The following is a 12192-nucleotide window of genomic DNA, read 5'->3' as shown; positions in this document are numbered from 1 at the left end:
TTGTATATTTTATATATATATATATATATATATATATATATATAATCTTGCGTTATCCCAGTTCATCAGTTTATTATATACTCACTGTAGTAGTTGTTGTGGTAGTGGTCAGTCCAGGAATATAAACATAAATATATAAAGTCGCAGTCCCAGTCTGAACAAGCCCTGTTGTTCCTGGAGGTAGTAAATTGCCATCTGAGATGTAAACCCTCAGGTTATAATTCCAAGTAGTGTCTCCACCTCCAGAGTAATCAAATGGAAGAGCAAGAACCAGACTTGTTATGTTGGTACCAGCAGAAGGTGAGAAAGCAAAATGGTTGTTTACATTGCCTGCAAATCAAAAAAAGATATAAGGAAACATATTATAATTATTGATTAACAGTTACATATATAGAGCAGCATATTCTGTTGTGTTTTATAATTGGGAACAAATCGTAATAAAACAAGACTGGGTAATAATGGACAGACATAGAGGAGAGGTAAATGGGCCGAGATAACATGCTTACAATCTGTAGGGAAATAGGTATTGATACACAAGGATAATTGCTACCTATTGCATAATGGTCTAGCTAGATTACAAATGTTCTTGATGGGCTGTATGATCCAGTCACACAGAAATGTGGTCCAAGGGTCTGGAGCAGTGTTTTACAAGGACATGAAGAGCCTGCTGGGGGAATGAAGGGGTAGGGGCCAATGTTTAAGGCGTGTGGCCAGCCTCCACAGATACTCAGCCAACCATTAGAGACCAGGTAACTGACAGTCTAATAAAGTAGCAATGTATAATTTGAGTGCACTGTCTGGAACCTAAAATTAGAGGAAGGGAGGGGGGCCAGACAGTGCGGCCCATCAGGGATTTCCCCTTCACCCGTATGGGCCAGTCGAACGATGTGTGGACTGTATTGAGAAGATGTAATTGTTTAGGATAACTTATAGAGGTTATGTGGGTGGTACTGGAATTTGATAAGCTTGCCTGAAGAAGTGAGTATTCAGGAACGCTAGAAGGTTTAGAGACACAGACTTCGGGGTGGGAGATATTTTGAGATAGGCGAAGAGATGTATGTTGGTGTAGTTTGGTTAATAACCTCATGTATAAGTGAAAGTATTTTATATTGAATACAGTAGAATAAAGGAAACCAATGTAGGGACTGACGGAGTGTATCATCAAACAATGAACATTCAGCAAGGAAGATCAGCTCTGCCGCAAATTGCACTCTAGTGGCGAGAGTCTGTTTTGGAGAAGACCACTAAGGATTATTACAATAATCAATGTGAGAGATAATGAAAGCATGGATTAGAGTTTTTGCGGTGTCTTGTGTAAGATATGGGGATCTATTAATAAAGAAAATAAAAAGCAAATTGATACTTATCACTATACAGTAAGTAGCAATTCACGTATACTCACCCTTCCGGCGATGTGGTATCCGTGGCTCCAGTGACGCGTCTCTTCCGGCGGTCCCGTTCTGCGATGTCCAGGGGGTCCTTCTGCGCACTGACATCCCGGCAGGCCGCAGTGGCCAATGGGAGGTCAGGGAGGTGGAGCCAGCACGGGTGATTGACAGAGAGCAGGGAAGCATTGAACTTTCCTGCAGTTACCGCACCACAGTTCAGGTTACGCCATCTTTAGATGGCAAACCCGAACACCATGGAGAAGCGGAAAGCTGGGCTTTCCGCTCCTTCAGGAATCGCACTCACCATACAAAAGTATTATGATGCGATTCAGCCACGGAGGGCTCCTTGGTAACCTGCTCCGTGAATAGCAGGAAGTAGAGAAAAGCCCTGTTTAACGCAAAACAGGGATTTTCCCTGCTTTATGAATAGACCACATGGTCTTATTCTGGATATTTTTTTCATGTATGTAACATGAATTGGAAACAGATTGAATGTGGGGAACAAAGGACAGTTCAGAGTCAAAGATGACAGCTAGGCCGCGAGCTTGCGGGGGTAGGGTAAATTGTCGAGTTATCAACAGTGATAGAGATATCAGATTGGTAACTACTATTGGCCAGTGGAAATAGTATTAATTCTGTTTTGGAAATATTAAGTTTGAGGTGGTGAGATGACATCCAAGATGAAACGGCAGAAAGGCATTCAGAAATACATTACAGGATTCATGTGCATAGCAAACATAAGAGACATTAGATCGTGATTGAAGTGAACCGATACATACTGTATGTGCACAGCCGAGCATCACCCTGGCACTTGCAGCAGAACTGTATTTCTACTTAAACCTCTCTCTTTTTGTATGCCCTATTTTTCATGTATATATGATAAGTACTGGGTGTTCAAACAGTTACACAACCGTATGATGTCGTATGATTGCAGAACACATGATGAAAAAAGTGTAATTGTTTTCTTCTTTTCTATGTGGTGCAGAACATTGAGAAAAACGGAACTGAGGACCCATGGAGTACATGTTGCAGCAGTGTATATTCATTGTCATGTAGCACATCTACTGCTTCAGTTACACTCAGAGAAGAAGACCTTCACAGAAAAGTACAGAACAGGTGCTCCAAGCAAATCCTCCATCAAGCGGCTATATGACAAGTTTCAGGAGACAGGGAATGTTGGGGGCACAGCAAGATGCGGGCGACCGAATGTGTTGACAGAGGAAAAGTTGATCGAAGTGCGCGCTCCATTTATTGTGATATGGTCTATTTAAGTGAAATGAGGCACACACAAGAAGTCAGCCCAATCCTTAACACTACATATCTGCCCAATCAGATATGAAATAGAAATAGATAAGAAAGAAAGTGAAGGATCAAAGGCGACAACAGTCCCACTGGGATACAATAAGAGATTATACAACCCATATGGTTCTTATCATCTGTATTATGGCCAAAAATCTTCCTCACAGTTGTTTAGGAAATCTGAAGAAACATGGAATAAAAGAAAACGAATAAAACAATGTGTAGTATTGCTTTCAAATCTCAGCCTTATAATTAAATCTCCACATGTTTTGAACTGGAAAGGTGATAGTATCTCGTTGACCATGTAAGTATAGATTCTCACCACCACTGGAATTACAACAGGGACGTACCAACACTCACTTAAGTGTATATGGAGGAAAACACATAAAGGTATCTTTTCACCAGGTACTTTAGTGGCCAGACCAAGGTATCACCACAGAATTAAAATAGGCGTACCCAAGTCAGTCAGAGCTCCCAGTGGCATTGTGCAAATCCTTGAAAATGAACCCCTGCAAAATCTGTGCCATCAAAAAGTTGCTGCCTATAGACCGGGAAACTCATCAAGCTTAGTGTCAATGGTATATTGAATATGTAGCACCAGATGGGGAGAACCTGGATGATTGGTACTGGTTTAATGAGGCATGGTTCCATCTTGATGGATATGTCAATGCACTAAATTCTTGAGTATGAGCCACGGAAAAGCCACATGAGCGGCATGAGTCGCCTTTTGGACTCTCAGAAAGTTGGTGTCTGGTGTGCCATGCTACATAGTCGCATCTTCTTAACATTCTTCCGAAACACAGTGAACAGTGATAACGATGGTCCAAGGATTTATCAACAAAGTTGCTGTTATACGAGCCGCCGCGGCTTGGCTCTGTGAGTCCTGGTCGTTGCTAGGTTTCCGGCAGGTGATCCCGACCAGCTGCCAGTCAACCGAGATGCCGGGTGGCCGCTGGGAGGGCTGGCTTTTAGTTTAGCGATATTCATGTTACGCACAGCGCTGTACCTGCACACTGAATTAGTTATTTGCTGACACTCAGGGCAGGCTCCTCTCATTGGTGCACCTTACTGTTATAAGGCAGTCAGACCAGCTATACCTTGCTTGTTATAGTTTCTGCCTAGGTATAAACTGCCGGTCCCTGTTTCTGGTGCCTGCACCTAGCACTTATCCTGTAGATACTCGGTACACGGATTCCCTGTCCAGTCCAAGTCCCTGCCTTAGCATCTCCTACATCTTGTTCCAGTCTGTAACCTCTTGTCTGCCTCCTTAGTGTTCCAGGTCCTTGTCTGCAAGTTATACCATTTGCACTATGCTCGCACACCATCTTGCAGTGCTTCTGCTTGTGCCGAGATCCTGGTCCAGTCTTGACCCAGACCCTCAATGTGCCTGCGACATCCGTACCCACTCTCAGTCATTCCTCCAGTTTAACATCCTGTGGTCTCCAGTCTATTGTGTGAGCCCCTACTGCTAGAGGTATAAATAATGAATAAAAAGGGATTTATGGAATCCTGGCACAAAGAGATATTAGAGTGTACGCCCAATCAGAGTGCCAAAAAACCTGCCCAATTCAGGTGAAAAGATATACAAAAACAATGGTGTGACAATAGATCAAAGGCAACACATGAAGCAAAACAAAGAGAAGCAAACCAAAAGTCCACTGAATCATTGTAGATGAGTCTTATTCTAGAAGTGATTTTTCCTCCGTTAATGAATCATGAAAATAAACAAAACAAAAAAAAAAAGAGTACAATGTGTAATATTGTCTAAATAAATAATTCTCCTTCAGTTAAAATTAGTCCAATTGTGACGCAAAATCCAGCGTACCAAAACTCACTTGTCAAGCTAGTAGGCCAGATATGTAGCGGTTTCTTTTAGACACAAGTTGACCAATAATGCAAGGGTGAACAGATGAGGTAATAGCGTACCAAAAACTCACTGGTAATGTGACTTGGATCCTCATATAAAGGTTTCTTTCACATTTACAGGAACTTTCCTGTAGATGATTGTCACCTCGCTGCACCAGGCATCCACAGATTTGTTTGATACCACTGGACATGGGATAATAGGAGATTCCCTCTTACTGTCAGTAACCACCAGTTACTGTCTTCACCCACTGCGCAAGTGTGTGGGTGTTGTGCTGCCATCACCAGGCTCCTACAATCAATACCTTGAACCGCTTATTTCCACTCAGGCTCCAACCATCGGTGCCTGAAAATATCCTACACCTGAATATGCATGGACAGGCAGCTAATTTCCACTGGTCCATCACCATGGACCAGTTCTCTGCAGGGTAGCTGGCAAAGAGCAGAGCATGTAGACACTGGCCTCAACTGAGAACAGCCAAAGAACAGAATAGCATTTGGCACAACTCTGTTGGTCACAGGATACTGACGCATTCATCTTAGAGGCAAGATGTTTATTGCTCAAATTGTCTTAAAAAACACAAAGTCCATCGCTACAGGTGCTAAGGACCAGTCACAGCATACAGATGTTTACAGAAGTATTCTCCTCTCTGACAGTCAGAGGAAATCTATATAAACAGGGTGTCACAGTTTCAGAATTCTGTTGATCTGTATCAGGACACTTGGGTATAACTGACATACTATAAAAGGTGAAACAAGGAGATATCAGGTAGTTCTTGCTCACAGAACATGCATGGACTATAGCTGACAAATTCAAATATCCATGGCAATCTGGACTGGAATCTGCACAAAGATACAGAACTGAAAACTCAGCAATGAGAACCTGTGACCAGTCATATGGTGCTCAATCCCAGCCCCCGACACATGAGCTAAAGGCTGGCACCCACTACTGGGAACTCAGACAAACACAACTTGACAAAAACTCATTGGTGCATTGTACCAAACCTGGAGCCTACAAATTTAAAACCCCACTGGTACTAGGTATGCAAAATCTGCAGTCACTGTGTATAGTGCATCACACTTACTCTGCCCCGGCTGGTCATGGGTTCAGGCACAGATACCAGAGGGTCCCCTGAATAATCAGGTGTTTAATTACAGGTGCCTTGTGGGAGTGGACTACAGGTGTCGGTGCAGCGCATAAAGAATTGGGCGCCAGGCCATCTCATAAACAGAATAAAGTTTATTTTAACATCAAAGCAGGGATAACGTATTAACACTCCTCCAGCACGAAAGCATAACGGTTACATTAGATCACATATCAGGGCACCTCCTCCAGCGCATCACTTAATTGCAGCAGCATGAATATGGCGAACAGCATAACGTACCAGGGCATTCTGTGACCAGTAGTGCTACACATACCAGGTTACCGTTTCTCTCTCTGTCATAGCGAAGACTCTTGTCCATGGGGGGCTTCTAATCCTGCCGCGTGGCTTCCGACCACTCCCCAGATATCTCCTCTCTCGAGACTCACACCTGTAACGCACATACTTCTCCTGGCATCACCCTTTAACTGGATTCTGAGTACTGCTGCTCTCACACTGCGATCACTCCCTCTATCAGGTGCCTTGCTGTGTCTGGCGGGGTCTGGCATATCTCCCCACCTAAACATGTGGGGAGTCCTCACTGGGGCTACATCTTTCCAGCTAATCCACCACGTTTCTGCTAGCTAACACACGTGCTTCTGGGCTGCAAAGACACCAGGCTGCAAAGACGGTCGACCATGCTGCTCCTGCATGACAGCCTTTTATAACCTTTTTCTCCCAGGGAGAAATTCTATCTGGGATTTCCCGCCCTGAGTTGCAACTTGGTGAGTCCTGCATTTGCTTTTTTGCAGACTGATCTGTCTTACTGTGAGTTGGGCTGTTAACCCCTTCTGTGCTGCAAGCTGTAGGCTGGTGGCTCAGTGCTATGCAACTTCAGCAAACATTTTACTTTTATTAAAGTCATGCTGGCACCTGTAGTGCCACAGTTGATTTGTGCTTACAGTTCCAGGGTATTATATACACCCCTGCTAAAATCTTGCGTGTCCTCACGCAACAGCAGAGTTTTCAACAACATAACACATAATAAACACAATGACAGTAGTACATGTGACAAAAAAAATAACTATCACATACGCAGGAAAACATGGCATGTCAAACATCACATTACATATAAATCACATATCATGTTGCTGTTTTCTAATGGATTACAGTTCTGAGTCACAGGTGATAATCAAATGTTCAGACATCTTATGGCAATTGTGCCAAACACTGAGAACCTGCCCTCGCCTGCCCTTGTCTCCCCCCATGTCTGGGTCAAAAGAGACAGGTGGCTCTCGTGGGCCCCTCCCAATAATCAAGTTTCTCCAACTTTAGGAAAATAGGTATAGGGGACTCCATTCCCCTTGCGATCCTTGGCTCTTCCGGACACTCAGAAATGGCCAAACACAGTGCCCCCAAGGGTGTTGCTCCGACCGGGTGCACTGCATAGTCCCGATGTCCTGTGACATGAGTTCCACCTCCACAAATATTGCCCTTAGAGCCCCACGTTGGGCGCCAAATGTAAAACCCCACTGGTACTAGGTATGCAAAATCTGCAGTCACTGTGTATAGTGCATCACACTTACTCTGCCCCGGCTGGTCATGGGTTCAGGCACAGATACCAGAGGGTCCCCTGAATAATCAGGTGTTTAATTACAGGTGCCTTGTGGGAGTGGACTACAGGTGTCGGTGCAGCGCATAAAGAATTGGGCGCCAGGCCATCTCATAAACAGAATAAAGTTTATTTTAACATCAAAGCAGGGATAACATCTTAACACTCCTCCAGCACAAAAGCATAACGGTTACATTAGATCACATATCAGGGCAGCTCCTCCAGCACATCACTTAATTGCAGCAGCATGAACATGGCGAACAGCATAACGTACCAGGGCATTCTGTGACCAGTAGTGCTACACATACCAGGTTACCGTCTCTCTCTCTGTCATAGCGAAGACTCTTGTCCATGGGGGGCTTCTAATCCTGCCGCGTGGCTTCTGACCACTCCCCAGATATCTCCTCTCTTGAGACTCACACCTGTAACGCACATACTTCTCCTGGCATCACCCTTTCACTGGATTCTGAGTACTGCTGCTCTCACACTGCGATCACTCCCTCTATCAGGTGCCTTGCTGTGTCTGGCGGGGTCTGGCATATCTCCCCACCTAAACATGTGGGGAGTCCTCACTGGGGCTACATCTTTCCAGCTAATCCACCACGTTTCTGCTAGCTAACACACGTGCTTCTGGGCTGCAAAGACACCAGGCTGTAAAGACCATGCTGCTCCTGCATGACAGCCTTTTACAACCTTTTTCTCCCAGGGAGAAATTCTATCTGGGATTTCCCGCCCTGAGTTGCAACTTGGTGAGTCCTGCATTTGCTTTATTGCAGACTGATCTGTCTTACTGTGAGTTGGGCTGTTAACCCCTTCTGTGCTGCAAGCTGTAGGCTGCTGGCTCAGTGCTATGCAACTCCAGCAAACATTTTACTTTTATTAAAGTCATGCTGGCACCTGTAGTGCCACAGTTGATTTGTGCTTACAGTTCCAGGGTATTACACAAACTCAAAACTCAGATAAGGAATCACATTCTAAAGACTCCAAGATTGTAGCTGTTGCAGCTATCTACCTGGAACTGCTCTGATCCAATCCTGGAAATGGAATCAGACCCAGGAAGAGCCACAGTGCAGAAACTTAAAACAGGAGAAATCAAACCCCAGTACCGGCCTATGGAAATCAGCCAGTGGGACGGAGCGAGAGTCCAGATATATAATCAATGCTGGGAAATCTCCTGCTGGTACAGCAGATGCAGGCCAGGAAGGCAGAATAGCAGCAGACTGCTGAGGCCTGCAGACACAGGTTACTGCCAGATAACAGAAGTCCGCTCAGCAGTATACAGATAATAAGTTAACAAGTGGTAAATACTAGTAATGTTGGTAATGCTGTAAATGCTGGTGAAATTGTTAATTCTGGAATGCAGGTAATACTGGAACACAAGTAAAGAATGAAGTGCTGGAATGTGGGAAATGCTAAAATGCAGGTAATGCTGGTAAAGCTGGTAATGCAGGTAATACTGGAAATGCTGGAATACAGGTAATACTCAGCAGGATGCAGATGACAGGTGGTAAACTGTAGACAGTCAGATACAGAAGCACAATAGTGATGAGAGGAATAGCACAGCAATGACTGAAGCCTGGGGACCAGGAACTATCTCAGGAAGACATGACTCTGGCAATGTGCTAACTCCAGGTGTAGGTTTAAGTAGCAGACAGTCCAGCCTCCACTGAAGCAGAGGATCAGGTGAGCGGGGCTGGGCTGCTCAGGTGAATTACCTGACAGTGTCTATCATGTTCTTGATGGTTTATTTACCTTTGGGAATATTGAACAGATACACGCAGTGCTCAGACATGTTGCAGACACCACTGGATGCATGAATCACAGGGAGGCAGAATTGATAAACATGGTAAGTAAGGCTTCCTGACACAGGGCTCACATGCCCGCTTTTTATCCTGTTCTAACACACAATACCACAGGGGGTAAATCCATCCTGGGTTTTTTAACCAATCAAGCTATCTCACAAAATATAAATAAATACATATTACATTTCAAAGGAAATGAACTATCTTCTTTCTTTTATATATTTAAAACCCAAACCAGTTTGCTTTCCCAAGCACAAACTGGTTTAGCAAGTAATTGTTAGAAATGCACAGGAAATTCTTGAAAACAGTTTGTTTTCCCCAAAACCATCTGAATACTTTACATAGATATACACAGAAAATGCTGTAAACAAAGTCTTGGTCATTTCACACGTGTGCCGGGATGTATTGAAGTCCGAGTAGGATTCCGGCCGAACTCAGACCTTTTTTTAAAGTGGCAATCATTTACAAGGCTAAACCATGCCTTTATAAATGATTGCCCCTTTAAAAAAAAAAATCCTAGTTCAGCCGAACTCTGACTTGATTACACCCTGCCCTAGGTCAGGTTAATCACTATATCAGTTCCTATGTTAGAATGTTTCAAGAGTAATTTGTTTCCAAATGCCTTCTAAACAAAAAACCTTAAGGGGCCTACACACGGTGCGATTCTGCCTAAATGCTGATTTTGACTTTTTGCGATTTGCCTTGAACTCCCCGGAGCCCAGAACCACCGATATTGACTATACACACAGTGCAAATTTTGGCTATGTACAATTTTTACTATATACAATTTTTACTATATTAGAAGCTAGACTGTACACTTTCTAGTCAAAATTTACCTGCCTGCACGTCTATTTTTTCTTGCGATGCCAACCAAGTTTAGCCAGTACAGTACCATTTTTATGGTCTGTACCGGCCTAACAGGGGCTGTACCTGGTGCAGTGTCTCCGAATTTCTATGGATTTATATTGCGGCATTGCAGGGACATGCCCCCTTTACTCATAACCACACCCCCTTTACTTATCTGTACCGGGGTTTAGCCAAGAGTTGTTGGAGGGTATACTTATATATTCCGAATAAGAGCGTTTTACTTTAATATATTTAGACACATTATAAATATAAGTACATTTAAACATGTTACAGACTCTTAGATTTACGATGCTTTATACACCATGGCACTGCAGATCAGCTGCATGGCTTTACAGCAGTATATATTTTATTATATAGTTTATTTTATGTATGTGAGCATTACTGTTAACACTAGTCTTGCCTATGCTGTGTCCCAGCATCATGTAGAGGACAATGTTACACTGCCACCTGGGACTAAGCGCTCCTGGCTGCAGTCATGCTCCTTGTCACTGCCTACTTCATTTACAACTGGTGCCTCAGCACTGAGTGGTCAATTTAAAAATGATGCTATGGCACAAGGATAACCTTTTCAGTGCTGCAGCCTCCATCTTAGCAATGTGGGCTGGGTCTCCGGCCACAGTGTTCCATAAGCCTTGCCATTTCTATAATGGGTGCAATGTGTGCAGTGCACACAGTGCCCTGGGTCCAGGGGAGCCCATACCACACACATTGCACCCATGTTTTATTACTTACTCTTCCAGAGTTCCGCGTCTGAGCTCCAGCCGTGGTAAAAATTGCCGGCAAAGTAGCCGGCGTGCATGACGATGCCAAAATTCTGACAGGGTCAGGAGAATGAAGCCGGATTAATGGGAAAATTAGGATTAGCGTTGTAGGGGATTAGGTTTAGGCACCACCCGGAGGGGTTAGGCTGTGCGCGGGGGGGGGGGGGATTTTAGGCTGCTGTGAGGTGGGGTTAGGACAGGGGTGGGCAATTATTTCAGCTGAGGAGCCACTTAACACTTTCCAATGAGTACTCGAGGGCCGCCATAGGCATGCGCCAAACATATAGGGGTGTGGCTTCATGGGGAAGGGGCGTGGCCACAAAATAATACAGATTCATATTAGGCTGCACAATAGTCTCTATTATTCAAATTACGCTGCACAGTAGCGCCACTTACACACATTACTCCAGGTAGAGCCCCTATCATACATTTCGCCAGGTAGAGCCCTCTTTTACACAGTACGGCAGGTACAGTCCACTTTTACACATTACGGCAGGCAGAGCCCCCTTTTACACATTACGGTAGACAGAGCCCTCTTTTACACATTACGGCAGACAGCGTCCCCTTTTTACACAGTACGACAGACAGAGCCCTCTTTAAAACATTACGGCAGACAGAGCCCCCTTTTACACATTACAGCAGACAGCGTCCCCTTTTTACACATTACGGCAGACAGAGCCCCCTTTTACACATTACGCCAGGTAGAGTCCCCCTTTTACACACAACTTTGAGGGGAGGGGGAGAATCGAGCGTTACAGACACGGCTCTCTGTCAGCTTTGGTGGGGGTGGACTTTAAGTTATGGCAGTGGCAGGGAGGAGTGGGGGCGGGGGGCGGGCATTACAGGCCGCAGGTCACTGTAAGCTTTGGGGTGGGTTGGACTTTAAGATGCTGCGCTGGCAGTGAGACGGGAGTGGGCCCGGGCATTACGGCTCAGCCTCACAGTAAACTCCTGTGGCTGCGGGGGGGATCGGGCGTTACAGCCTGCGGGTCACAAGCGCAAGATCGGGAGGATGGCTTTAAACTGCAGCGGCGGCATGGAGATGGGATGGGGGGGGTCGGGTATTACAGCCCGCAGCTCACTCTAAACTCCGGCGGCTGCGGCAGTAGGGGGATCTGGCAGTATTGCCTGCGGCTCATGCTCCATCAGGGGGAGGGGGTGTTCACTGGTCATGCTGCACTGTAAACTGCACGCATGTTGTTGGGATGCTCAGTGTAACCTGAGGGGGTGGAACTACTTATACACGTCACAACCCAGTAGATCCACTTCTACACGTTACACCACAGTACAGATGTTTATACACGTCACAACCCAGTAGAGCCGCTTATACACGTCACACCACAGTACAGTTGCTTATACACGTCACACCACAGTACAGCTGCTTATACACGTCACACCACAGTACAGTTGCTTATACACGTCACACCACAGTACAGCTGCTTATACACGTCACACCACAGTACAGCTGCTTATACACGTCACACCACAGTACAGACCTTAACGGCATGGTCTGTCCCT

At 45.1% G+C, this 12192-nt stretch overlaps 1 protein-coding gene across 1 annotated transcript in view; it reads right to left on the bottom strand.

Annotated features, from left to right (window-relative positions):
• Positions 1-12192, bottom strand: part of CDHR3 (cadherin related family member 3) — a 134028-nt gene that overhangs the window by 49714 nt on the left and 72122 nt on the right. Inside the window, exon 14 of the mRNA XM_063929989.1 lies at positions 86-330. Within this exon, the coding sequence (XP_063786059.1) occupies positions 86-330 (245 nt within the window). The remainder of the gene's footprint in view (positions 1-85; positions 331-12192) is intronic.

The sequence above is a fragment of the Pseudophryne corroboree genome, chromosome 6 (genome assembly GCF_028390025.1).
Source record: "Pseudophryne corroboree isolate aPseCor3 chromosome 6, aPseCor3.hap2, whole genome shotgun sequence".
Lineage (NCBI taxonomy): Eukaryota > Metazoa > Chordata > Amphibia > Anura > Myobatrachidae > Pseudophryne > Pseudophryne corroboree.
The sequence above is the reverse complement of the archived record's forward strand: the minus strand, read 5'-3'. Positions and strand labels throughout refer to the sequence as shown.